Raw genomic sequence first — 26690 nt, 5'->3', positions numbered from 1 at the left:
TTACAGACAATAATTACGATCTCCACATTGTAAGTATAGCTGAGAACCTTCGACAATCAGACTTGGTGTATAAACCATGAACAAATCAGTATTTCTTAAATAAAAAAAAAAAGTTTTTGGACTCTTGAAATATGCTTGAAACTATATACCGAAAATTTCGCTGTGTCGAATTATTTCCGTCTATCCAAAAACATTCCCGAAAACAATCGATTTTTTGACTTTCCGGAGCCCCTCCTTAACAGGCAAAGAAATGTCTATCACTGCGAAATATCATTGCTTCGAAAAAAGTACTGTCGTGAGCTCTGGCAACGAATAAAAGAAATCTCGAGTGCTGATTGATTAAGTAAACAGGATGAGAGGCCAATTTGCACCTCCTTCGGTGGTCCAAGTTTACACCGTTAGGCATTTTGAAATTCCTTCGTTTCAAAGTTTCTCCTGCTGAAGAATTCCGGCTCGAAAATATGCGGACGAAAAAGTGACGTTCTTTGGACTGATTGTGTAAATGATTTTCTAGTAAAGCCTCCTAAGCTCGTCCAATCAGTCGAGCCGCTTGATTGAGTCTTGAAATTAGTTTCGCTCACGATTGCACTGTAGGAGCGCGAAGGCCCGACGAATTCGGGAGCTTCGCTTTTTGCTACGCTCGAAAAAAATGACGGGGATAGCGTTCGAGAACCGTTTTGCCCCGCTGTGCCGAAACCGTCGTCTCCAAAATATTGTGTCCGAAATATTTTCGTCACGCAACACGTGGATGTTGTACCCACTAAAGAAAGATGTAGACTCAGATCGGAGGGTGTTTGTGCTGCACCGGAGCTCGAGAAAATACAAATTTCGTTTCGCATCTTGCTGGAAATTTAGCGATTTCAACGCTCCGCGGCGGTCGTAGTGGTCTGAAGAATCGTCCGAAAACATTCTCGCGCTTCCATGTCCGCACCATGTGCTTACACCCGAGGATTCGATGTGGCTCCGCGGAAAATTCTTCTCTTCGTTCCGGCCCTGGAAAAGAACCTTCTCCACGGTCTTATTTCGTGTTGTCGAAATATTGTGACCCGGGCAAACATTCAAAGCTGTGAGAATGGAATTTTCAAAGAAATTGGGCAATTTTATCAGTCCTGACGATTCAATTTTCGGCGAAGTTTAAACGTGAAAGCGACGGAACGCGTTTGAAAAAAACAAACAAAAAAAAAACAATTTTTTTTCTAAGAGAATTTTTTCTATTTGTAAGATTTTTTCTATTTGTTAAAAAAAGTTGTTCGCTTTGGCGGCCCGGATGGAAAAAAAATGGCAAATCACACTGCTACGGAATCGTCCAAGCCTCGTTGTTCCCCTCGACAAGAATTGTTTCTCCTATACTCCGGTCTTCCGCACTGGCGGACTGTGAGTCTAGGCATGCAACAACACCAAGATCCTTTTTGTCAAATTTTTTCGATAATTTTTTTACAGCCTCGCGACAAAACCAAGTAATTTAATATTTATGAGGGTAGATTAGCGTCTCGGGTGGTAAAACGAGCGCAAGACAGACCGAGAAAGAAGAAACCGGCAGAAAAATTGATGCCCAGCCTCGTTGCTCAAACTTTACGACTTTATCTTTCAAAATTTTTATGATTTTACGAGAGTTACCCTTGAAGCAACGCTCACTACAGTTTCCAAACGTATATATACGAGCAGCTGATGCTTATTATTTCACTCGAGGCTTTCCTCACCGCGTTAGACATGCCTGCTCTCCACTTCTTTTTTTGTTACGCGTCTATTTTAATATTGATTGAAAGATCAGAAGGCAAAAAAGAAGCGCATCAGTAGGCTGGAAATCAGACTAAAAATAGAATTTCGACTAATTGACTAGCCTTTAAAACACTTCTATAATCTTTTTACGAAAATCGATTCAACTACTTTATCCCTTTTTATAAAGTAAGGTTGTGACGCGTGAATTAGCTGTTTCATTGTCATCGCTTTTCCGCGATTCCAATTGGTTCTTGAAACACGACCAATGTGGGGCTAAATTCATTCGGAAAAAACAACGTTCATTCGTCCCGTCAAAATGACAGCTTGGAATTCAAACCATCTTTGACATTTTGTCAAAGCCATACCGTTTCGCTCGACTCGATTTTTCGAAAATTCTTCGAATTGGACATTCTTTCAATAGTTATTTAATAATTATTAATGAGTTGAATAAATCGAGTTGTTGATTAAATTAAAGTCTAAATTACTAACAAAATTGATGAAGACTTACATTGAGAATATTTTTATCACAAGAACGCAATAAAATGCTTTAAAAATATCATAAAAGATAAAATGTATAATTCAACTTGACTAGTTAATGATTGAGTCTGACACTTTGAATACATAAAACCTAGGGAACTTTTTTACGGTGTGAAAGAAAGTTTATATCGGTGTAATGGCATCGAGAGAAAAGAATGGTCGATTCGTTGAAAAAAGCGAAGCTACTAGACGAATAAAAGCACTTGAGTCAGTCTCAAAAATAAATTTGATGAATGATTTTGACACGTCAAAAACTAAAGTTTTTTCATGTTTTCTGTCTTCAAAGTCTCGTAATATAATAGTTTTTTTAAAAAACGGAAAATTTGACCTCGTAAGAGGCTCCGGGACTGTGCTTATCGTTATCAGGGGACCTTAAACTATCATTTACCGCAAAAAATGTGGACCTTCACCGTACTTAATCGAACGGTCGAACTACTTTAAACTACTATGAAAATAAATTAAATAATTAGAAACTTGTAATAATATTTTATTTCGATTATACCAAATTTCATTGTATTCAAATCATACGCAAACTCCAGAGATATTTTTCTTTTCAGGACCTTTAAATTTTCATATTCGCACAATCACCGATAACATTTTAGTCTATCTTTTGCAAATATGATAGTTCATCTCAATATTTCAGAATATAATTATTTTCTCATTCGCAACTTCATACGATATTTGCTATTTCCAATCATTTCAATTTTCATACGCGAATAATCGTCGATTACAATATTTTTGTTTGACTTGTCTCGTTCGTGACGAATTCTTTCCCCGCTCCAAGACCCCAATCTCCAGTCGAAGTAGTTGATATTGAATTCCATTTAGCCTCACGACAGCGAGTTAAACGGTTGGCCAACCCGATGATAGCAAGAATTCTCACGTGTATAGTTGATTGACGGTCCCGAATCGAAAGAAAACAAGATTTTCGTAGCACTCGCGAATTCGTCGTCTAATTTTCGTAGATATAACACCGAAGAGGGGATACCGTTTGGTCGAATCACCCCATTTATTTCAATCGCTTACGAAAAATCATCGTACGAAAAATTTAAGAAAAACAAATACCGTAAATTATAAATAAACCAATAAATAACCGCCGAATCTCAAAAAAAAACTCGTTTTCATCCATTTTTCCCTTTCGTTATTGCGAAAATCATCGTGAGCACAAATCGACACGTTAAATCCTGACGAGTCTCCTCAAGCTCTGAGCTAATTCGACATAAAACCGTTTCCACATGTATCGCGGAGTATGTTAATCCCGAATCACATGTTACCCCCCGTCCTTATATATATCCGGTCCAAATGTCATTCGCCCTTCTCCGAATCGCGTGATAGTTTCGAACGATCTTGAGTCATATGAGATAAGCGTATTGATGGCAAGCGAAGAAAGTCGTATGCGTTTGAGTTGAGAAATAGTTGAAGGGAGAGAGCGTTGTGGTTGGAGCAGGCGCGGCGTTTAGTATACAAAATTATCTTGTTCCCCATGCACTTTGCGTCGATGTTCAACGCCCTCCGACACGATGCGAGAGCGAGGGGGAGTCGCTTCTGCTCGACCGTCAGCTTAATTGGCCAATATATAAACACTGATACAAACACGAAGTGTGCCGCATATGTGATTTTATGTGCGAAGAGTTTCGAATAAAAACGTTTACGAATAATGTCTCTTCGTTGTGGGAACGAAATTGCTGTATTATTTTGATTCAGTCATCATTTGGAGTCGACGGTAATTAATCGGGTAACAGGGCATTTTACATTATGTAAAAAAAATAATGAGAATGCATATTTATGATAGATTTCGTAGAAAGTAAACGAGAAATGTCAACATTCATTCATAAAAATGCGATCTAAATTTTATAACTCAATTTTAAAAATCGTCTTTTTTCATTTGTTTTACAAATGTCTATAGAACGCCCTGTCGAACGCTCGTGAGCTCTGTGTTATTTTGAAATTTTACAAGCTATTATCACGCTTGTGGACTTTTATCCTTTATTTTATTAAAATCGTATCACGGAAGACGGTTTTGTGAAAGCAGAAAGTGCAAATCGCCACCAACGCTGCTAAATACGTTGATGGTGTCGAAACAGCACGGTGGTTAGCCGTTCCTCACGAAAATTCAAAATCGTAAATAAAAAATAGGTCTCAAGACACTTTTCGGTCTCATAAAATTAAAATTAAAATTAAAATTCTACTGATTCATTGCGATCTCGGGATAATTTACAACAGTTTAAAAAAAAAGTGTAATGCACCATATTTTTCTCGGTCGAACGCTTCAACGACTGGACATCTAATCACGATTCGGTACATGAGAAGTAAATAAGAAGTAATAGAGGATGAGGACGAGGTTACTGGCGAAAAAGGAAAAACGAGTCGGATATTCATGATTATATACAATATTTATTTTGTCCCACTTTCGCATCCCTGAGTTCGATGTGTGTGTGTATATATACAATATATAGATTCATATATATGTACGTAAATAATAATAGGCGCGTCGGCATTTCGACGCTCAGCTACAATTTTGTTTGTACAGTGACAATAATTCGATGTGATCTAATCACGATAGTCGACGAGGGGTGAATTTCTAGAAAACAATATGTACACACGAATGAAAAGGTACGTCGATACGATAATACATTAACGTTTTAAAAATCCGGTTGATTAATGCGCGCGCGATGGATCGATAAAAAATAAGGTTTGCATCAGTACAAGACGCGATTGACTGGATTCTCTCTGCCCTCTTTCTCACACGCGCTCGCCTACGCGCACACAGATGGCTCGACGCATAGGGAAGTGCATAAAAAACGAATAATTTCGTCGAGTCAATGTTCGCAAATATAAATAAGAATAAAAGTTGCTAATTAGATAAATGTTTTATTGGTCGGTCTAATCAATATACCGCCAAGGGATTCAAACTAAGACGACACGATTAACGTTGTTGTCGCGGCCAGCGATCTTCGACGTATTGACAACGGAAAAGGTTTCAATCTTTGAATCTCGTATGTACAATTCTCGTGATCCTCAATATTTACAAGCTTCTTATTTCGTTATAATCTAGAGACGCGGGAGCGCCTTGACGCCAAGTATATTGAAAAGAAAATTTTATGTACAGAAGAGAGAGAGAGAGAGAGAGAGAAATAAACGAGATTCGAATCTTTGGGTTGTTTGTGCGATTGCATGTGTTTTCGTTCAGCTGCTTGTTCGAAGAGGGAATTCACGCTCTTTCCGTAATGTCGGTTTTGTAGGGTTGAAATAGTTTCGGAGGCTCGATTTTGATCGTCGTCGTTGTGTTGCCGGTCGGCGAGCTCGGCAGCACCGCCGTGTGGTACGAAGCTGCGTTTTTGCTCTCGAATGCTCCCTGGATCGTTTGAATTTGTCCGGGTAGATTCGTCGCGTTGAGCTCCATCGGGAACTTCAAAATGGCACTTTTCTCGCGCGATCCCGAATGCGCGTGGCTGTGATGATGGCTCGCGTTGTTGTTATTGTTGTTGTTGTTGTTGTTGTTGTTGTTGTTGTTCGCGTTGCCGTTGGTACCGCTGTTGTTATTATTGTTCGAATTGCAGTCGCAGTCGCTCGAAGCATCCGAATGCGCCGGACTCAAATCCGGAAGCAAAGTCGGTCGATAAGTTGGCGCGGCCGTTGCCGCGCTCGGATTTACGTAGGCGTTACCGTGCACGCCCAAGCCCGCGAGGTGGAGGGGCGGCAGCGGGTGATGCGCCTGTATAAGATGGGGATGGTGATGCTGGCCGAAAGCCGACTGCTGGGGATGCGGCCTGTGCAGCGACGGACTCGATCCCATCGCCGGGTTCCCGCTCGGATAGGGACTGTAACGAGCCGCGTAGTAGGCCGCTGCAGCCGCCGCTGGGTAATTTGGCGCCAAATGCGAGGCCGGAATTCCGGAGGCCGGGTGATACGGGGGAGGCGGCAGACCCGCGGTCGCCGCTGCCAACAAGGTCGCTGCCAATGTTGGATCGGTGTACATGGCGTATGGCCATGCCATCGCGATGCGCTGCCGCTTGTCCTTCATACGACGGTTTTGGAACCACACCTGGAAAAGGGAAAAATCTTTCATCAGCGACTGCCTTTTCCTCGCACTTTTCTCCCGCTCGAATATGCGATGCTGGGCTTCAGCAGGGAGCTTCGCGTCGTCGCGTAATTGTTGATCGACGATCGGAAGTCGTTTTTCAGAACGGAGCCTTCGAAAGGAATGCAGTACTTTCGTAAAGACGGGCGGTAAATCCCGAAAAGAAGTTGCTAATTGCGTCGATTAACACCTCGTGTGTCGGTGTGCAACGTCGGTGGCTACCGCGCTTGTGTTTGTGTCCAGCAAACTTTGTCGAAAGAGGCTTTTCAATGCCTTTTATCTCGGAGATACTCTAGCGCGGGCGATAGTACCGTTTTATTTGCTCGGACGGTGATTGCTCGCAGCGGCTATAAGCGATGAAGAGGATTGAAGAGGGCGCGGGCGCCATCGCGGGGAACCGAAAGAAAGAACGCGGCGGGGGAGAACGCGCTATAATCGCTGATCAAACATGCCATATGAGACGAGCAAACAAGGCTCATGGCGAATGGAAAAGGGAGGGGTTAAGATCATCCCGAGCCGGCAAGGCGCGGCGAAAAAACTTGAGTTTCCAAGAGAAAAACGCTAATTGCTTCGATTAAATGGCGTGAGTAGGCGACCGGGAGTCTCCGACATCTGGCAACGAGAGATGCCAAATGGCTAGTTTTTTCGGCTTCTTCCGCGGAGTAAAAAGTCTCCCAGCGAAGACTTGTTCGCGGGTTTGAAACTGCACGGGAACTGGATGAGAGGTTGAAGATATAACGGAAGAAATTCGGACGCACCTTGATCGTCGATTCCGGGAGATGAAGCTGTGCCGCCAGCTCGCACCTGCGTGGACGGCTGACGTAGTTCTCGCGATGAAACTCTTTCTCGAGCCGAGCGAGTTGCTCCCTCGTGAATGCCGTTCTGTACCTCCTTATGTTTTGATCCATCGGCGGTGAAGAATCTGAAAGCAAAAGAACGAGAATAAAACGTTAGAAAACAGTGGGTCCAATTGGCGAAGGAAAAAGAGCGCAAAGGGCGGTTTCCCATCTCGAAAAAGCCACAAACCACTTTCTACCAATGTCCTCGGTCATGTCCACCCCGAAGGATGTTTATTTGTACCGGAGGTCGCGTCGGAACGAATCGTTGGGTTTCGCGGTATTTTCTCGATGCGATCGGGAGCCAAAAAAAGAGAAAATCTCTGAGCGCGGGGGTGAAAAGCGAGGCCGGCGGTCCACGGCGGGACAGGACCCCCGTCGTTTTTCCGGCGACTCTCAAAGAACTCGCGAGCTACACGCGTACCGAGCGTCTTTCCGCCGACAAAAGTCGGCCGGATTCTTTGATCCGGAAAATTTGTCGGACCACTGTCCAGCCCCGAAAAGACGACAAAAGTGTCGGAGCTCGTTGAGTAGGAACTCGAGCCGTTCGATCGAAAGAGTTCGAAATTCGATAATGCGCACGCGAAAAATTTGAACGAATTCATTAGAATTTGAAGAGAATTGAAGCCCGAGACGAGTTATTTCCGACCCATACCGCAGGGTGCTTACAGAAATTAATTTTTCCAATTCGAAAAACACGCCCCGTCTGAAGAATTATTATTGAAAATGTGCCATAAAACAGACGTCATCGAAATTCTAAGAATGGACTGGGCCGAAAGCGAGTTTAAGCGACGAAGAAAACTTACAGCGGTCAATTTACAGAAATGGGTGTTTTTCCATTGCCGCAATAAAGTTAGGACTGGGATCATTAAACGTTTGCGGGGGTTCGGTCAGGAAATTTTCTCAGAAGGATTACAATTAACCGGGCAAACACCCATTGACAAAACGTCATCGCTTCGCGAATATTGACCAGTGGAGAAAACTCTCAATCGCGCACAATTCCTCGAGCTCGTGCTTACACAGACGATCAATTTGGACTTGTTATCGTTTTTCTCTCTCTTATCGACGAATATTTGAATAAACAATATGGGCCTGTGTGAGCGAATTTCACGTGGAGGCACTTGGAATTTGATCGCTTTTTTCCACCCTCTTCATCGCTGAGATACAAATTCAACTATGCTAACCTTTTTCTGGTGTTTTCGGGATGTTGCCCGACTGCGGACTGTGCGGTGGGCTCAATTGGTACTGAGACGGCACCATATCCACCACTATAGTTTCGTCCTCCCTCTGCTGCTGCTCCTTGTAGTTTCTCTGATAGCCTTGCATCTTTGCAGAGTTTTTTCTTCGACCTCTTGAGTGTATCGAGAGTCTCTAATTATCCTTTGAGTCACAGATCCGACGTTTGAGCGTTGACGATAAGAGAATACGGTGGAACATCAATGGGGAATCACTTTGCACTGTTCACTCGAGTCATTTGTTCATTAACGAAACAATGGTCCTTCGGAGATGAAGTTTTTGGCACTTGTTACACGAGTAATGGGTCGGAGGGTTCTGATTTTCCGTCGATACTTTTTCGAACGCTCCGGAGTCTATTTTCGGGGACGTCAGAGTCGTAAGTCCGCGTTCCGAGTGAACTTGGGACGAAGCAGTGCCAAGGATTTATACGGCCACCCTTCGTGAGGGTATTTTCAAAAGTGGGGATCCGACCAACTGATTTGACAGGGGTTTAAAGGCGCTCGGGATTGGTCGGAATTACGGCGAGAACGTCTCTCTTTGGCCGAGCGTTTCCTCCTCGCGCCACGCCCACCACCGCGAACTCAATCCCCACCGTGCCATCTTTCCAGCATCCCAATTCTCTCTTTCTCTCGCTCCTTCTCATTTATGTATTATATACGCCCTGGAACACGAGCATATACATTTGCGTATAAAGATCAGGATCTTTTTTGTGCTGCATTTGGACCGAGCACCAAATCCAAATTATACGTGATTATTTGGTCTTATAAATTCTTACTACGCGAGATATCCTCGGCCCCGATATTCCAGGTCGATTCGCAGTGAAACGACACGGCGATCGGGAGGGTGCAAAATATCTTTCCATATTTTTTTTTTTTTTTTGACAAGAAACAGATAATCATGGTGAAAAATTCATGGGCGATCGCAACGTTTTTCAACGCGACTCGACGATCCGATCAGCTCATTTTGTCTCCCTATTGGACAACTTTTTACTGTTCGTTGCGTCTTTTGGCTCGCCAGAGAGCAGAGGAATTAGGTGTCGTGATTTTCTAACGAAATTCGTCACAAATCACGGGGTAGTAAAAAATTCTTGGGAAAAGGCGAGTTACGACGGCGAGAGGAAAATCGCGTTGACTGAAAACTGGTGTGCATACGCAAATGCGCGTGTGTACAACGCAACGGCAATACTCGAAGCGTCGTAAAAAGAGGTTTTTCCTTGAAAAATTGAAGAAACATAAATACGTAGCAGAAGTCACTTCGTACGATTTTTGCTCCATTTTAAACGTTTTTACAATCTCCGAGGTAAAGCGAAGCCGAGTCGAAATCAGGGCAGCCTCTTTTTGGGATACGCGGAGGGTCGAGAGTGTTTTTATATTTTTATGATTTTTCGAGAAAATATTTTTATGCTCGACGATGAGAGACTCGGCGGAAAATACATCGGTGTGAAATTTTTGCTCCGCATTTTTTCATCTCCGGAGCTGTGAATGTGCGGAGCCAATTTTTGGTGCGTAATATATCTGGGAACGAGCACCGCATCGCAGGTAAGGTCAAAACGGCCAGACCGTTGGTCGAAATTAGATTAAGAACCATTATGTCCTATAGTAAAGCTGTGAATTGAGGTGACTTATGTAGAGCACAAAACGTGCGGCTCGTAAATCAAAACATAGGAAAAACTCTCTTTTTCTGTTTCGTTTTCGCAGGTACGTCGCCAAGGTCGCGCTCGTTCGACGGAATTTTGTATCTCCGCTTCTCTGCGAACGGTCGCTCTGATAATTCCCAGTTTTTTATCCAACGGAGGATTCGCAGATTTACCTCGTTCGAGGCGAAACTTCGGAAACGCGGATTCAAAAAATTTTTCGAGCTCATGAAAATCCAACGACGCCCCCTCGTACCGCATACTTATTTTCGTAATTACTCCGAATTTTCAGAAGGCAAAAACCGAGAATGATACTCGTTGAACAAGATGAATCGGAGAGTAATGGAAGACCGTGACGGCTCTGCTAAATATTTGGAAAAAGTTATTCGAAGCGGCTTTTTACCGCTTGGGAAAAAGTCCGTTACGGTTTTGCGCAACTGTTTATAGAACGGACCTACTATAAAAATGTGTAACGGACTACCTGTAATTGGGGATGGAAACCGTCGAGAAAAATCTCGGGAGGCCGAATTTTATAGACCAAAAAGCAAAATGCCGTAAAAATGGTATTGCGCGTGGAAAAATGAAAAACCAAAACTGGATCAACGGTACCGCAAGAGACGGCGAAGGGAGGGGAGACCTCATAATTCTTTCGAAAAATACGATTTTTAAGATTTTAAGGTACGAGCCTAAGCTGAAACGGTGCCCGCTTTATCGAATTTTTATTTTTATTGCACGAATTTTTGCTTGTTACGTCTTTTTTGTTGGCCTGCTCCAAATGCTCGTGCTCCGTTTTGTTTTTTTTTCCACACAAACGCAACGAGAGAAACTTATTTTCTTTTCGTTCTCCATAAAATACGACCGATGTTTTAAACCGGGTCACTTTTTTCATGCCTCCTCGCAATGTCGTAACGACAAATTTTCACCCCCGCTTGGGAGTATCGACTAAAGTCAAATGCCGGGAATCGCTGGAACTGCATATATTTTCAAAAACGTAATATACGACATATCGCAGAAATGTTCGAACTCGCCGAAGCACTTTTTGAGCTCGGCAAAGCCGAGCGGAGACCACCGCAGCGAGCAGAGCCGACCGAAAAAAGGTGGGAATATAACTTTCCGTCGAATCGCTGCCCAGCCATTCGTCGAGAAACGTATTTATTTGTTTTTTCAAAAATCTCCATTTTTTTACTCTTTCATGATCTCTGAAAATAATCTACGAAAATCTCCAACCAGGTAAAAAAACCGGGACGAATGTAAAAAAACTCTGAGTGAGTAAAGTGGGATTAGAAAAAAATCCAGCACCGCATTGTTTTTGAATTTAAAGCGCAAGGAAAAAATAATGCGGCGTATATAATAGGAAGGGCCGAAAATCTGCAAGGGTTGGGGACGAGAAACTCTTTTCCAGATTTTATATCGTTGTTATTGTTATGGGTGCAATATTGCAAGTGAAATGGTATGCGTGGAGGAAAAGGTTAAACTTTTAAATGCGGACACGAGCCAGAATCAAAGCGTGCTCAGAACCGAGATGAGAGTGAAAGTTTATTTTTTCTTCGCTCATAGGGTCGAGAGAGTGCTGCATTTTTTGTTCGCCAAGCGTTGCTTCAACCCTTTTTTCAACCCCTTCATCGCGCTAATCCTTCTGAGCCACCGAGTTCTGACCAAAACCCCCACCATTTTTTTCACCGACTTAAGCGGATTAAAAATTGAGGCACGAAGAGAGGCAAAAAATCCAGCAACATTATAGCGCTCGGACGAAAATACGAAAAAGGGTTGATGAGACGCTTTAGCCGTACCCTAAAATATGCGAAATGTTTTCACTCCTTTCGGAGATTAAGAGGAATTAAAAGTACCAAAAGTTAACGCTACTTTCGAAAACTACTCGAGTCGGTATTTCAGAAAAGAGCCGAGTACAGTTGTTGGAATGTTTTTTTTATTTTTTTTTATTTTTATTTTTTTAATTATTTAACAGCGTAACCGGATAAGAGCTCAAAGTAATAAACAATAATCCTGGTTTCTTTTTCTGAGTCTTTTATTCCAAATTTTTCAGTCTTTTTGTAAAGAAATCTGTGAGATGGACGAAGAACACAGAGTACAACGGTGGTCCAATGAAAAATCAATTACTATAAAATAATCGGCAATTCAATCGACAATAATAAAATTATTAAATTATTGATAAAAATGTGTTCTCTTAAATTCTCGAATACATTACTGGCGATGAGCGTTATTTGGAAATAATTCATAAAAATCTGCCGTTACCCCACGCTACGACTAATGCGACCTGCTGAAAGTATAATTGGTAAATGATCGATCGCTATTAGCCAGCGAGATTTTTGGCTCATTCGTGCGACAGGTAAGCAGAAAACGAGAAGGCAATTTCACGCAATTAGTAATCGTGATTACGCCAGTTTAGCGGCATAATACGTGATATTTGCCCGGTGGATTGAGCCGGAGACGAGCGGATAAAGCCTCGAGACATAATCCCGCATCGGATTTTCCTTCTAATCCTAACGGAGCTGAGAAAAGCTGGGAAGAAAACCTGTGAGAGACCTCGACACCGAGCGCGACAACTTTATCGCACCAAGAAGAACCTTCCGTGTCTTTCGCTTTCTCTCTCTAAACATATATATCTGTATAGCAGCGTTAATCCTCAGCTTTACATTGATCCGTGGGCGGGTACACATCCAAACAAACCGTCCAAGCATATCAGTCTCGGATCAGCTCTCGCCGCACGGTCAACAAACTGTCTCTTCCATTTCCAATAATCATCCATGAAATTAAATCCTTCATTGAATGTGCGCACATTAATTTCATCGAATGGGACTACCGGTTTTGAGAGGCCGCAATCGATGCTCCACGAGAGAGAAATTCTAAGGCCAATGTCCAGCTGCTCATTGGACGCACATGCCCCAATTATTTCGTGCATCTAGTCCGGATGCCAACTGTTCCTGACGTCTTTTTCGGCTCCGATGGCTCCTCGTCAAGTGCATCCTTTCGACAGAAACTCGCCGCCGGGGAAACGCGAGGCCTCAAGTGCACTTTTCCCTGAGAAGTGCAACGCTACTCATCGCTCGAGATCAAGCGACGAATGTGCCTCCTCTTCTTTGGTCCAAAGGTTTCGAAGCCCGCGGTGCTTAAACGCGTATATGAAAAAAAAAGTGAGCTTTAGACCACACAATTGAAGTAAAACTTTTTTCGCAACGTACAGATGTATGGGTCATTCCACCAATTATGGAATTAATTTCTGCCGGAGGGTCTGAATTATGCATAATGGTCATTGCTTTTCAAAAATACGTGTCACTGTGAACTTTCATGATTTTTTTCAATTTTTTGTTCTCTAGCCGTTTCAAAGTTATTAGAAGTTTGAAAATTTGAAAATTTGCAATTGCTAACTTCTCGTGTTGAAAATATCGAACCCCTGAATTATTTTTCGGAACACTAAACGTAGTCATTTTTATGTGAAAAAACCTCAGCTTTTCAATAAAAATATTTTAAATATTCTCAGGGGTCAGATAAATGCTAAAAAAGCAATTATAACTTTAAATTTGCTTTTTCTCCTAATGTACCATTTTTTTAATATTTTAGAATATTTTTTTTCGTAAAGTTCAGACCTTTTTTTTTTACAAAGGAACAGTGCTATTTTATTTTGAGATTCTTCAAAAATCAAGTATAAAACAATCAAGTTGAATGATACGTCATGAATTATCGGTGTATGCCGTACTGCAGCAACGGCTGTCACGTCATTTATCCGTTGAAATTCAAAGATCTCGACATATAACATTATATTCAGTATCTGTGTACTTGAATATGTATACTAAAAACGTGAAATTCTTGTGGTTTTTCATAGATAATTAATTTCTCTAGTAAAAAAGTGTTACAATTATTGTAATTTAAAATTTTTTATAAAATCACTTATTTTTATTGTTTCGTGCTTGGTTTTCATATCGTTCGTTTGAAGCTACTGAACTCAAAACTCACACACGCTTTACTGAGATGTATATTAGAGTGGCGCAGAAAAATCGACTATTTTTTTTTTCAGCGTCTCCTATGAAAATATGTTAATTTATAATGTTTCACGAGCCCCCTCTAAAGATCAAATCAACAAAAATATTTTTAAAGGTTGCTCGAGATTTTAAAAAATTCCAAAAATAGTCGAAAATTGAATTTTTTTATTTAAAAAATTTGTTTGCTCGATACACCGGAATGTAGTCCAGAAAAAACCAATGCGTTTCTGAAATTTTTAATTAAAAATATTCATTTTAAAAGGTCGCTCATAAATAAAATTTCATCTTTTATATGCTTTGCTTTTAATGCTTCGAGAGACCTTTAAATAATTATATTGATTATTCATTTTAATTTTCACTTTCAATAAGTAAGATAATGGTTAGAAATACACAATGAGATGAAGGAAAAATCTGACGTAACAAGGTATGATTTTACAATAAGTCGATATTTTTATTTAAACAATTCAAACAATTGCGAGAACTAATTAGCAGAGAAAATGTAATTATGAATAGAGCATGCCTGTTTAATCAAAATATTTATTGACTCTCATAGTGAGTGAAATTGGTACAATACTGAGTGATGTTTTGAACAATTTGTTTTAATAATTATCAAGTAGATATTATCAACATAAATACTTCGAATTGTTGTTTGCAAACAAATACTTTATGATTGAATGAAAGCAAAAATAGCGCAGGCTCAAACACTGTTTGCTACGCCGATAAAAAAATTTCCGTGATTCTGGTCTATTACCTACATTGATATATACGATTTTTCCTCCGTTTCGTAGTGCATTTTCATCGGTTATCTTACTAATTGCAACTCAAAATTCAAATTGATAATCAATATGAATATTTAAAGGTCGCTCGAAACAATAAAATTTAAGTATTCAAAATTAAAATATATTTTTTCAGCGACCTTTTAAAATGAATATTTTGAGTTGAAAATTTCAGAAACTCATTGGTTTTTTCGGTACAAAAATTCACTGTATTGAGCAAAAAGATTTTTTAAATAAAAAAGTCGAATTTTGACTATTTTTGGAATTTTTTTAAATCTTGAGCGACCTTTAAGAAACATTTTTTGGAGCTGATTTTTGGAGGGGGCTCTTGAAACATGATAAATTAACATATTTTCATCGGAGACCCTGAAAAAAAAAATAGTCGATTTTTTTGCGCCACCCTAATGTATATATTTCATGAACTGGCAGTGAGAGAGAGAAAGAAAATGTGCGTGCGCATCACTCTCTCTCTTACTCTCAATTATCGTTCGCCTTGCCCAATCATACGAGCCCATGGCAATGAGCGTGAGAGAGAACGAAAATGTACATGCACATGCGCATTCACACCTTTCGTATAGCACTTCCGTTACACACTTCCGTAACAAGATTTTCATTCACCGGTTTACCTCCCGAGCCTATAGCGCGCCTATAGAAGTTTTACTTCAAAAAGCGCAGATACAACGGGAACCAATTCACCGAAACGGGGGTAAAGGAAAAGCGAAAATTGACACAATTGACAGGCTGGATTAGTCACCATAAAAATGACAGTCTGGTACGGGAGAAACACGTCAAATATTCAAATTCTTTGGAAAATCAAACCCTCCCACAACGCTGCTAATTGCCCACAGAGTCGATTCTTCATGCACTTAATAAACGCCTTCTTGAAATTCTCGCAGAACACTGACCCGGCGGGATGAAGTCAATTTTCAGTATTGTTCCCGAGCTGTCTGGCATACTAAATTTAGTACACGTAAAAATGCACGGAATCGAAGAGAGGTATGCTTGCGACCTGTGGTTACTCGCAACATTATGTGGGAAGCCGTTCCCGGCGAAAGGATACCTTAAGGATTTTGCAAATTTATGAAAATCCTGTTTTTAATAACCTTCATCGAAAGGGTTCGGCAATGCAATTTGACGAATTTCAAATAGACCGAAAACGCCTCCAATGTGAAATATTGCAGGCCGCTTCGCAGGATCACTCGATCCTCGCCAGGTTCATTTGTTCGTTAATAATTTGGAAAAAGGAGGCACAAAGATCATGCAGTTTTCACTCGTTCCGCGAACGTTGAACTGTGAACGAGATATTTGGTGTTTTTTATCGATCGTTTCAAATTATTGGTGCGTGTGCGCAAAATCCTTTTTTTATTCTTCCACCAACGCTCATATCGTTTCGTCAAATGATTTTCGCATTTCCGGCCCACGAAACGTAGTACCTGCATTCTGAAAATTGATGCTATTTCATTGCGCTGAAAATCCATCGATGCATATGCACGACGTATAGAGACCATACGGTTGGCCGGCTAATTGGAAGCAGAGCGAGAGGCTGCAGCGGGAGTGTGCGGTTGCAATCATGTAGCTGATTAAACAGTTTCATTAAGGTCCTAATTTAATCGTGGCCATCTCTCTGTCCTATCGCACGATACAACAACGACGCTGCGCTCCGTATGACCTCGGCTATTGGTTGTAACATGCACTGACTTTACGAGTTAATCAATACCGGGCCTCGACCAACTACGGAGGAAGGCTCGCCTATCGCAACAAGTACTTATACTCCCGTCAAACTTCACAGTGATTTCACTTGTATTATGAATTTCGATTGAATAAGTGTTACAAAAGAATGCGAATTCACTGGCTTTTACCCGCGGCTTTGCTCGCGTGGTAATTTGAAAAATTGAAAAACTCTAAATTGATGTCAGAGTTATTAATTCGAAATTGTAAATAAATTTTTCAACTTGTCTTTTGGCGAATGAAAGTACAAGTCATTATAATTGAACGGGGATCCATCACTGACTCGATTACTCAAGTTTTTTTATGTAAAAAATCGCATTTGAGAGCGCAAAGGGAAAACACAAAGGAAAAAGTTTATCTGCTTTAATGCGTAATACTCGATAGAAGAAAATTTTTTTAAAAAAATTTGTGTTTTCGCACTTGATGTTGAAGAACATTATCACCAAATTTGATCAATTTCTTAATATTTAGACATCAGCACCGAAACTCCTTAACGATGCTGAAGTTTGCAACGTTGGAGTCCAACGAAATGATGTAAAAAAAGCCTCCAATAATTCCAGTAATTCTCCAATTTCGTTCCCTCTCGAATTTTCAATTCGTAGTTTTTCAACCTGCACCGATACTTCGCGAAATAAAAAATTAGTGAATTACAAATGTTTTTTTTCCTCCATTTAGGTGGACTCCAACATTGCAAACTTCAGCGTCGTCTTTATTACCAGTAAGACAATTGCCTCGAATTTTTTCCCAGAACTTCGTTATATTCTTCATCGTTATTATGTACTTTTTCATAAACTTCGTAAGAAGCGTTCATTCGTTATATAGAAGGATAAACAATTTTTTTCGCACACTCCCTATACTCCTGTGTATTTTTCTTCATATTTAAAGACGTTTATCTAAATAACCAATAAGACGAACCCTTTAAAACTTGATATGCGTGTCAGTCGACTGTCCATTTAAACTCTGTGTAAATTTCACAGAGACTTTTTTGAGAAAATCATTTCGTACATGAGCTACCTTAAGGACGCGTGTGTAAATAATGTTTTGTGTCTTTTCCTTTAACTGCTAAGCCGTGTAAATTTCGAGTATTGGAAGAAGAGCAATTTTTACTTTGAAAATACGAGAATATTCCTGTAAATCTCCCTTGGGAACTTGATGTTTTTCCATAACCAAAAGTAGCCTATTTTACTCTCCATCCTTTCAACCAACTCTATGCCAAAAATCAAGTAGTTTGTTTGCTTAGTTAGGGCGTGAAGGAAGGACAAACAAATAAATTAACAAATACTTTCGTATTTATATTAGTTAGGTTAGGATTGATATGGAAAATGATGAAATAATCATTTGAGAATGATGATTAATCATTGGTACATGATAAGAGCCGGGAGCTTGATTTTTTCATTTCAAGAAACGTTTTTGGTTTTGCGTTGGCAAAACCCGAAGCCACCGGATCGCACATAAGTAAAAAGTTGGTTTCAAACAGTGAAATTTCAATAAAAGTTGATTAATTGCCAATTTTCACGAGCAGACAATTCGATTTGGCTGACCTAAATAATTTTCTATAAAATTATTTAGGTCAGCCATCGCGGTTTTTCCTTGTGTTTGTGTACGCGTGCGAGTATAAAATATAAGAAAAGAAATAGCCATCCGGTCTGCGGGCTTCGTATTGTCACTTGAAATGATTATTATAACTCATTAATCCTGTTAATCCCATTGTATATATAATAAAAGAAAAAAAAATCGATGCTGGACTTGGGTTCGCGTGGTCTTTTAACCATTTATTGCCTCTTTCCTCATTTCTCCCAGTCCTCGCTTCCTCTGTGCGATCAGACTCGCTGAGCGACCTCGAAAGTAGGACAAATATAAATATACGAAAATCACTTATTTTAGTCGTACTTTTAGTCCTTTCGTGTAAATACATATAAATACACTGCCTAAGCCGTTGAAAGGAAACAATGAAACCTGGGACCGAACGTCCTCAGGCACATGAATCTTTTGTTGATTTACATACGGTTACATTCTATGCGAAACCGTTACCTTTCACAATCGAATAAACTCATTGACTTTTGCTTCAAGCATACCGCTCATTTGTTCAATTTTTTCCCACTCTTTAGTCTTAAGGCTGTTGGGGGTCGGGCCGTCGAGGATGAAGCCTGAGGGGGCGCCCTACGCTTATGCACCAAGTCGATGAACTATTACCAACTGTTTGTCGTCAAATTATCGTCGTAGTGGATATAATTTTCCGAGGAAAAAATCCACATCAGTTTAAAATATACATTTTTGACAAAGTAATGGTTGCAGGAATTATTTTTAGTAGTTTATGGCATTATTTTCGATAATTTTTTAGAGATTAATTATTGCGAGACGTACTGGCAACAACGTAAATAATGACCCATGATAATATACTTGGGTTGGCTGCAGTGTCGCCAGCATTATCCACGCGCCCCGTTCCTAACCTCAAAATTGAAGCAGGGAGCACTTTTGCCGAATACGCTGCTGTTGCCATGTTTTCGAAGCCTTACATTTTGTGTGCTCAATTTCTGGAAAAATTCGCGATTATAATCATTGAATCAGTATTCTAAATAATTATTTTCAAGTCACCAAAAATTAGTCCGATATTCCATTTAGCTGCACCTGTTTTTTCAACTCCTTGGCATCGTTTTCTCGGCAGATATATATATAATAATATAAGCACACCGAATAGTCCAACTTTGCGATTTTTTTTCTAAATAACTGTACCGTGAATCGTTTTGAAATTTGACAGGTTGATTGGTAAAGGGATCATGAACGTCCACAAAAATTTTTATCTCAATTACATCGTTTCGTTCTGACCCCATAACAATCTTAACCGTGAGTGGGAGAGAGATCGCTGCAAATTTCGAAAGTAAAATCTTTCCACATCGTTCGTCCGATCGAAATAATAAAAATGTCAGCCCATTTTTGCCATCGCCCTGCGTGTGGGCTGACAAAGCCTTTTTTTAATCGGTCATTGCCGCATTTCTACATCGCAGTCTCAGTTAACCCAATATGATCGTGATGCAGTCTCATATTTTCGGTGATTTCTTGTCTTTTGAGTCGATAAACTGTCTTTTCTTTTCAGTAAAATTATTCTATACATCGTCCTGATCCGAATTCTTGTTTTTCTAATAAATTTCTTCATTAATAAGAGTGATATAAGCGAAAAAATGGGAAGGTAACGACTTCGTCCCGTTCAACCGATGCAACAAAATGACATTTTTACTCAACTTCGACGTTAACTTCTCCAAAATTAGTTCGGTACCTAACTTCAGTCGTATTCCTTGAAACAGTAAATTCAGGAGATATTTATCAACAAATAGAAACATTTTTCTAGACATCTATTCACCTCAAAAAATTTAAGCAACAACCTCAACTGAGTAAGAAAGAACTTTTTATTTATCGAATACTTCACATCGATGTTACAATTCAGTATTGTTGCGCTTGATGAAAACTCTCATAGGAATATGGCCGTCGAGTAACGGAGAATGTATCGTTCACAAATACGTACGAATTCTCGATCCAAAGCTGTATCGTCCGACTCAGGCACTGCATCAATTCATCCTCGTATACTTCAAATATTTACTTGTTTTCCAACACTCTTTTCTCGATTAATTAATTGGCGCTGATTTATTTTTAGTGCTGTTTTTACAAGCCCTGTTTCTCATCGAACTGTTATTCCCGCATCGCCGAGTCCATTGTGCTCAACGTGTATCCACATTTATATGTTTTTGACTTTTCATTTTGGTCAAAAGGGTCTTATTACTCATTTCGGCCGTTAGCAGCTGTATAATAATCAGGACGTACGGCAATTTACTATTATTTGAAAGTTGACTTTATTATTGGATTCTAATATGGTTAAAGCCTTAATGCAAAATAGTCCTTCTCTTGTCATGCTCGAACAATCGAAGGCATTTTATAACTGCACCGTATTTATGGGCTGCGACACACTATTTCGTGCCCAATGAGCACATAAAAACAGGTTCCAAAACTTATTCTACAATCAAATTGAAATAACGGTATAAACATTAAAATAAAGAGGATTAAATATCGACAAATGAAGTATCGGGAATCGGCATACCAATGAAAAATTCCGAGTTCCTACACCCCGCCACGCCTTCCGATCGCGACGAACATCCAATACTGAAATTTGGACAATCTCTTGGCACTTTGCGCTAGCGTTTTGACTTGTAAAGCAGTGGCTATCGCCTGGACTAAAATCATACGGAAATATTCAAAATTGAAGAATTTTCGCACTTTGAAACAGAACATTTCAATTTTCACAAATGTTAAAGCGAAAAAATCCTTCAATTTTGAATATTTCTGTATGATTTTAATTCAGGCGATAGCCATTGGTTTACAAATCAAAACACTTTTTGGTTTTTTCATCTCAAATCAACGAATCCCTCGGAATCGTGAAGACCATGGAGAAACATATATGAGTTCCTATGGACCAGTTTTACACCGAGAATTCATCCGAGATATGAGAGTTAAAAAAATTCTATTACAGAGTTGAAATACCGATAATAGGGTATTACACCTTTTTTTGAAAACTGTTTTAAAATAATCCTGAGATCGTAATAAATCAGTGGAATTTTTATTTAAATTTTATAAGACCGAAAAGTGTCTTAAAAACTATTTTTTATTTATAATTTTGAATTTTCGTGCGGAAACGCTAGCCGCCATGTTGTTTCGGTTTGTGACGTCACTCCGTTAGTAAACAATACGATTGCGAAAGACCAAGTAGCAAGATTCGTGAATATAATGAGTTATAATAATATATCATTGGGGTCTCGTGCCTGAGTGCGATAATACAAGTGTAAAAATGCCACAAAAATTGTGGATTCTTCGCCACCATCGACATATTTATCATTGGTAGATTTGTACTTTCTGCTTTCACAAAACCGTCTTCCATGATGCAATTTTAATGAAATGAATGATAAAAGTCCACAAACGTACATAATAACTTGTAAAATTTCAAAATAACACAGAACGCACGATAAGAATCTAGATTGTTTACTATCGGAGGGACGTCACGTTGGAATCCAATATGGCGGATGGCGTTTTAGACATTTGAAAAACAGATAAAAAAGGACGATTTTTAAAATTGGATTATAAAATTTACATTGCATTTTTATGAATAAATATTGACGTTTCTCGTTTACTTTTTACGAAATCTATCATAAACATGCATTTTTATATATTTTTTTACATAATGTAAAATACCTCTATTAAACCCTTCAAAATTTTGAATTCTGTTTTTTTTCTCGCAGGAAAAAGATCGCGAAAAAACCCCGCAAAGTCCGGCTGCCACAGGGGTGGCCCCCTTAACGAGAACTGAACTCGTTTGGGTTCGAATTCCGTTTTAAAAACCGGACGTAAACATTCTATTGAAGAGAAAGTGCCTCAAGTGATGTTTTTGGAAAAAGCAGGATAGAAAACGAGATCGAGACTGCTAACGATCGAAGAACAAAATGGGAGAAAATGTAATTCGAAATCCCGAACATCTATAAGAATAATTGATAAGTGGGAGCAGGTGCAAGCACGAGATAAACGAATTCAGAGACACATTGGCTCCGAGCTTTTTCCTCGTGCTCCTCGATCGTAACGTGAAGCGAGAGATCGAGATACACGCAGAACTCCGTGTGCAAGCATGCGAGCGAGTCTTTGTACCTCAATATTTTTCATGGCGCATTGCATGTTGCATTCCCATTCGCTTCTCCTTTCGGCGCAGTTTCGTCAATGAAAAAACTTGTGAGAATGAATATTCGTGACGAGATAAAGCATGCGACAAAAAGTGAATTAATACAAAAAGAGTTTCTCACAATCTCGAGTGAGTGCATGTGAGTTTCGATGCGAAAAAAAGTCGCTCCCGCAGCGACATAAGCGGTGTAAAAAGCCCGGGAATTACTGCGCGGGACTCCACGACCGTAAAAAAAATCTTTCAACTGTTTTTTACGCATAAATATTATGAAGAATATGGCAGGAAAAACCTCAATTTTCAAGGTCAACGAAGCAAAGGTCCGTAAGAAAAAATGGTAAAAATGAATAGAGTCGGTAGCGACCGAAAAATCATGTACCTAAGCCGGACATTTGCGGGCAAGATGGTGCGTCAGGGAAAAAGTGAGACCATGTAGACCGTCGTTGGGCAACGAGAAGACTTTTCGAGTTACGGAAAATGCAATAATGTACGCATAAAGCCATTATAGAGCCTGCCCGACCAGCCCCCATATAGACACGACCATGTTGGAATATCTTCGGCAAACTTTTCGACTCGCACAATGCTATGTACTAAATTCGTAAAATCCTGTGGCAAGAAATTTCAAGGTCACGTATACATAGATATATATACGCATAAACGTATATACCGTCAGCTTCATTATATCCGGTTAGGCTAACTATCGTTCAGTTAGGATTTCGTGGACGACACAATGGGAGCCATATTCACGGAGCTTGGGCAATCCTTAATGCCCGTACCAGAGAGAATTGCTCACATACACACATAAATATCTGGATACACAGCTTGTGTTTCATAAATTTTTATTACGCTGCAGTCTCCACGACGACTCTATTTGCACAACCAGCGAATCTTCCTGCTTCTATCTCTGGATCTCTTCATCCCCTCTTTCTCTTTCGTTCTCTCTCACACTCTTTCCCATCCTTTGTATTCATTTCGGTCACTAATTCGGCTCACCTTTTACGTCACGTTAAATAATGCGCAACACTCTCGTCTCGGCCCTTTCGGCCCCTAACCCGAACTAATACAGTTGACACCGTCCATATTTAGTGCGCTTCTTTCTATATATATAAATACTTCGAAGGAGACTTTTTCGTAATATATTATATAACTCGTCATCCCTTCGGGCCTGCCAATTCGTGAGAGAAAACTCGTTCCTCAAGCCGACGAGTTAATTTTATTATTGCCACCATTGTTATGAATGGTGATGCATATATTTTGGGCAAGAAAATATTGAAACACAAAATATATCATCTTGGGATGGACACCGAAGGGATGAAAGATTTTTCAAGCTTTTCTGTGTCCTTCAACGCCATGGAGAATGCAGATTTGGGCAAACGGTCTTTTTACGGTACTACACTTGTTTTTTTTTTTCTATTATAAAATCAACTTCGATTGGAATTATTGAGTTGACTCGGAATCAATGAGTGGCGGATGAGAAACGATGACTTATCATTGGATTGCTTAAATTACCATGAAAAATCTCATTTTTCGTAGCTTTCGGATTCTGTTTGTGATTTTTGCTCTTCGTGCGACTCGTCGAATGAAAATTCTGTGTCGATACGCGACAACGGCACAGTGAATCGATCAGAATCACGGAAAAGCGATGACATTTAACAATTGTTGCAAGCGTACTTCGAGAAAAGATGGTGAAATTTTTATTTTATGTGTAACTTACGATTTTTATAAAAGTGAAACACTGCTAATAACGAACGAATGTTTTTTACTTTATTTAGAGGAGGAAGCGACGTAACGTCGAATGAAAGGGAGAAAAAAAGTACTTGGAAATGCACTCTTCGTTCCGGAAGTCAGTGTATTTTACAGGACGCTCTAACCAATCCCACACCCTTGGAAGCTGGTGGTTCATTTTTTTTTGATAAAATGTAAGAAAGCGGCAATGACAGGAGAAGAAGAGCAGGCGGAAAAAATGAGCGCCGAAAAAAAACGAGCGCCCGGATTAGAATCGTTAAGAGGTAGGCAATCGGACCTAGACACTGCTTTCAAGTACCACGGGAACGCGGAGGCTCCGCTTACTATTTCCGGAGTTTAATATCTTTCTGGGCCTGGTATTTATACGCGCATGTGAGAATTATGGGAATTATTGTCAATAAATATCTTCTGGTGTGTACTTTTTAAGGGGTTACATGGGTTTAATCGGGGAAAAAAAGTCTATTTTCAACTTTTTTTTTTTTTTAATATAAAAAATGAAATATTTTATTCAAACTTTTCACTGTTTTTAAGATATGCATTGAAAAAAAATTTCTGAAATTTTCAAAGGAAAATATTCAAAACTCCGCCATTATGACGTCATTTCCGGTGACCCCTCGGAAAAAAGGTGCGTCCGCGTTGACAGTAGAACTCATGACGGGATCATCTGAAGTGAAAAAAAAAAATTGTGTTTTAGTTAAGATCGTAAACTAAAATTTGGACGAAGGAAAAAAAAGTGAAAATTGGATTTTTGGCAGATCATTTTTTTTTTAATAGTTATGATTGAAAAAAAATCCTTCGTCCAAGCCCTCGTGAATTGTATTTCGAAGATCTGTGTAAAATTTCATCAAGATCGGTTGAGTAGTTTTCGAGAACTTTTGACAACCCACTTTGAAAATACAGTTTCGAGAAAAACGCGTTTAAAGTTTTGAGTAACAATAAAACTGGAAAAAAAATTTTTTTGCAACTTACATTGAATCGTCGATTCCTGGGCCATACTATAAAGTAAAGAACTCTCGAGATGTTGTAGAAATTAATAAGACAATAAAAAAAAAAAAACGATTTTTTGAAACTGTGAAACCCACGTAACCCCTTAATTGAATTCTCTGCCCCGAGAGTGATGATTTGATTATGTTTTTGGGGGTTTATTGGCGAACGTGCAAAAATCAATGAGCGGTTGGTAGGTACGAAAAAACCTGATGATTATACAAACTTCGAGTCCTCGTTCAATTCTTTTTTTTTTATTTTTATTTTTTATTAGCCATCATAAAAGAAATATCTACGCAAACGTACGAAAAAGGTCCTTCACGAAAATAAAGTTTCCGTTCGTCAACGTATGCGTGTTCGCACGATGAGTAAAAAAATATAAAAAAAAATTGACGAAAGAAGGAGAATGGGAGAGGCGACAGAGTCGAGTGGAAAAAATGAAATACGAGAAGATGATCTACCCTCTGCGAGGGCAAATGGCGGCAATAATAATAATTGTTGGCCCACTGATGACAAAAGGCGAGCTGGGCCAAACTCGTTAATTGCCTCGATAAACGAGACGCCCAGTCTCGATTCTTTTTTTACCATCTTTTTATTTTTTATTGCTTCAACTCCTCAAAAAATCTTTCCCTCTCCTCTCTCTCTCTCTCTCTCTCTCTTTTTCACCTTTATTACGACGCGAATGAAAAGATACACTGTTATTTGTACGAAAGTCCGACTCGCTAACGAAAATGCTGCGGTATTGCACACTCGTCTCAAACACTTTTTTATTCCTATTTGTTCAAAAGTATCGGCCCGAAATTAGTAGCGTTTTTTGTGGCTATTTCACGCTGCGATACTCGCTCGTCTTCGATTATTCGGAAGGGCAACGGCGCCCTGGACCTCGTCCGTGTTGAGTTCGAAGAGTCAGAAATGAAGAATCGAGTTGAAATTTATTTGTGAAACTGGGAAAAATTGTTCTCTCAAATAACAATGTGGAGCATAAAAATAATGAATTTTATCGATATTTCATGAATCCCGAAAGACGACACGGTCGGTACATGCCGAGCGGAGAAATCCTCGGAGGTCGTGAGAGGATTTAATATCTCTAATTTGGCGCGATCATCCCCTAATTTAATCAAGCACGTTGAGAGTCACGAAGAGGAGAAAAGGAGAAATGGAGGGAAAAGGCGATGGAGAGATCTACTTCCGGTTTTCGAAGGGTTTAGAGCGGTACCGACGAATCGCGCCCACCATTTTCCTAACTCGATTATATCAAGTTTAGCCGAGGTGGAGTTCTCCAAGCGGGAGGGGTCCAACGATATTATTAAGGTTCCTACATCTCCCTCGTTATTTCTACCTCCCCCTCGTTCCCTCTTGCTCACTCTCGTTTGGGATTCGTGAGGAGAGGTCGAGATTTCGACCTAACGATTTTACGACGAGCGTTTACCTGGGGATTACGAGAGCATTGATTTTTAGACGCCGCTTTTTCGTAATGTTTTCCTTCCCTTTTTTAATCAGTCGTTGAGGCCCGTTTCCATTTCATTCGGCATAGAACCTTAAATGTCATTTATAGCAACGATGATGGAATTGGGAAAGAAGAAAAAAGTACAAATCTTCGTGACGTTCGGGATAAAGTATTTGGACACTTTGACATCCGGTTATGCGGGTACGCGGTGTGTTTTGTTTTTGAGCCCACTTTTCTCGCGTGTGGCGGCTCATATCTC

The 26690-nt window shown here is 39.8% G+C and overlaps 1 protein-coding gene across 1 annotated transcript; it reads right to left on the bottom strand.

Annotated features, from left to right (window-relative positions):
* Positions 1-5323: 5323 nt before the first annotated feature.
* LOC122413671 (segmentation protein even-skipped) lies at positions 5324-8794 on the bottom strand. The gene is made up of 3 exons (XM_043424176.1): positions 8358-8794; positions 7096-7259; positions 5324-6301 (listed from the first exon to the last, which is right to left on the bottom strand). The coding sequence occupies exons 1-3, from the start codon at positions 8497-8499 to the stop codon at positions 5468-5470; spliced, it is 1140 nt and encodes a 379-aa protein (XP_043280111.1). The 5' UTR covers positions 8500-8794; the 3' UTR covers positions 5324-5467.
* Between the last annotated feature and the right edge of the window lie 17896 nt (positions 8795-26690).

The sequence above is a fragment of the Venturia canescens genome, chromosome 7 (assembly GCF_019457755.1).
Source record: "Venturia canescens isolate UGA chromosome 7, ASM1945775v1, whole genome shotgun sequence".
NCBI classification, from domain to species: domain Eukaryota; kingdom Metazoa; phylum Arthropoda; class Insecta; order Hymenoptera; family Ichneumonidae; genus Venturia; species Venturia canescens.
The sequence above is the reverse complement of the archived record's forward strand: the minus strand, read 5'-3'. Positions and strand labels throughout refer to the sequence as shown.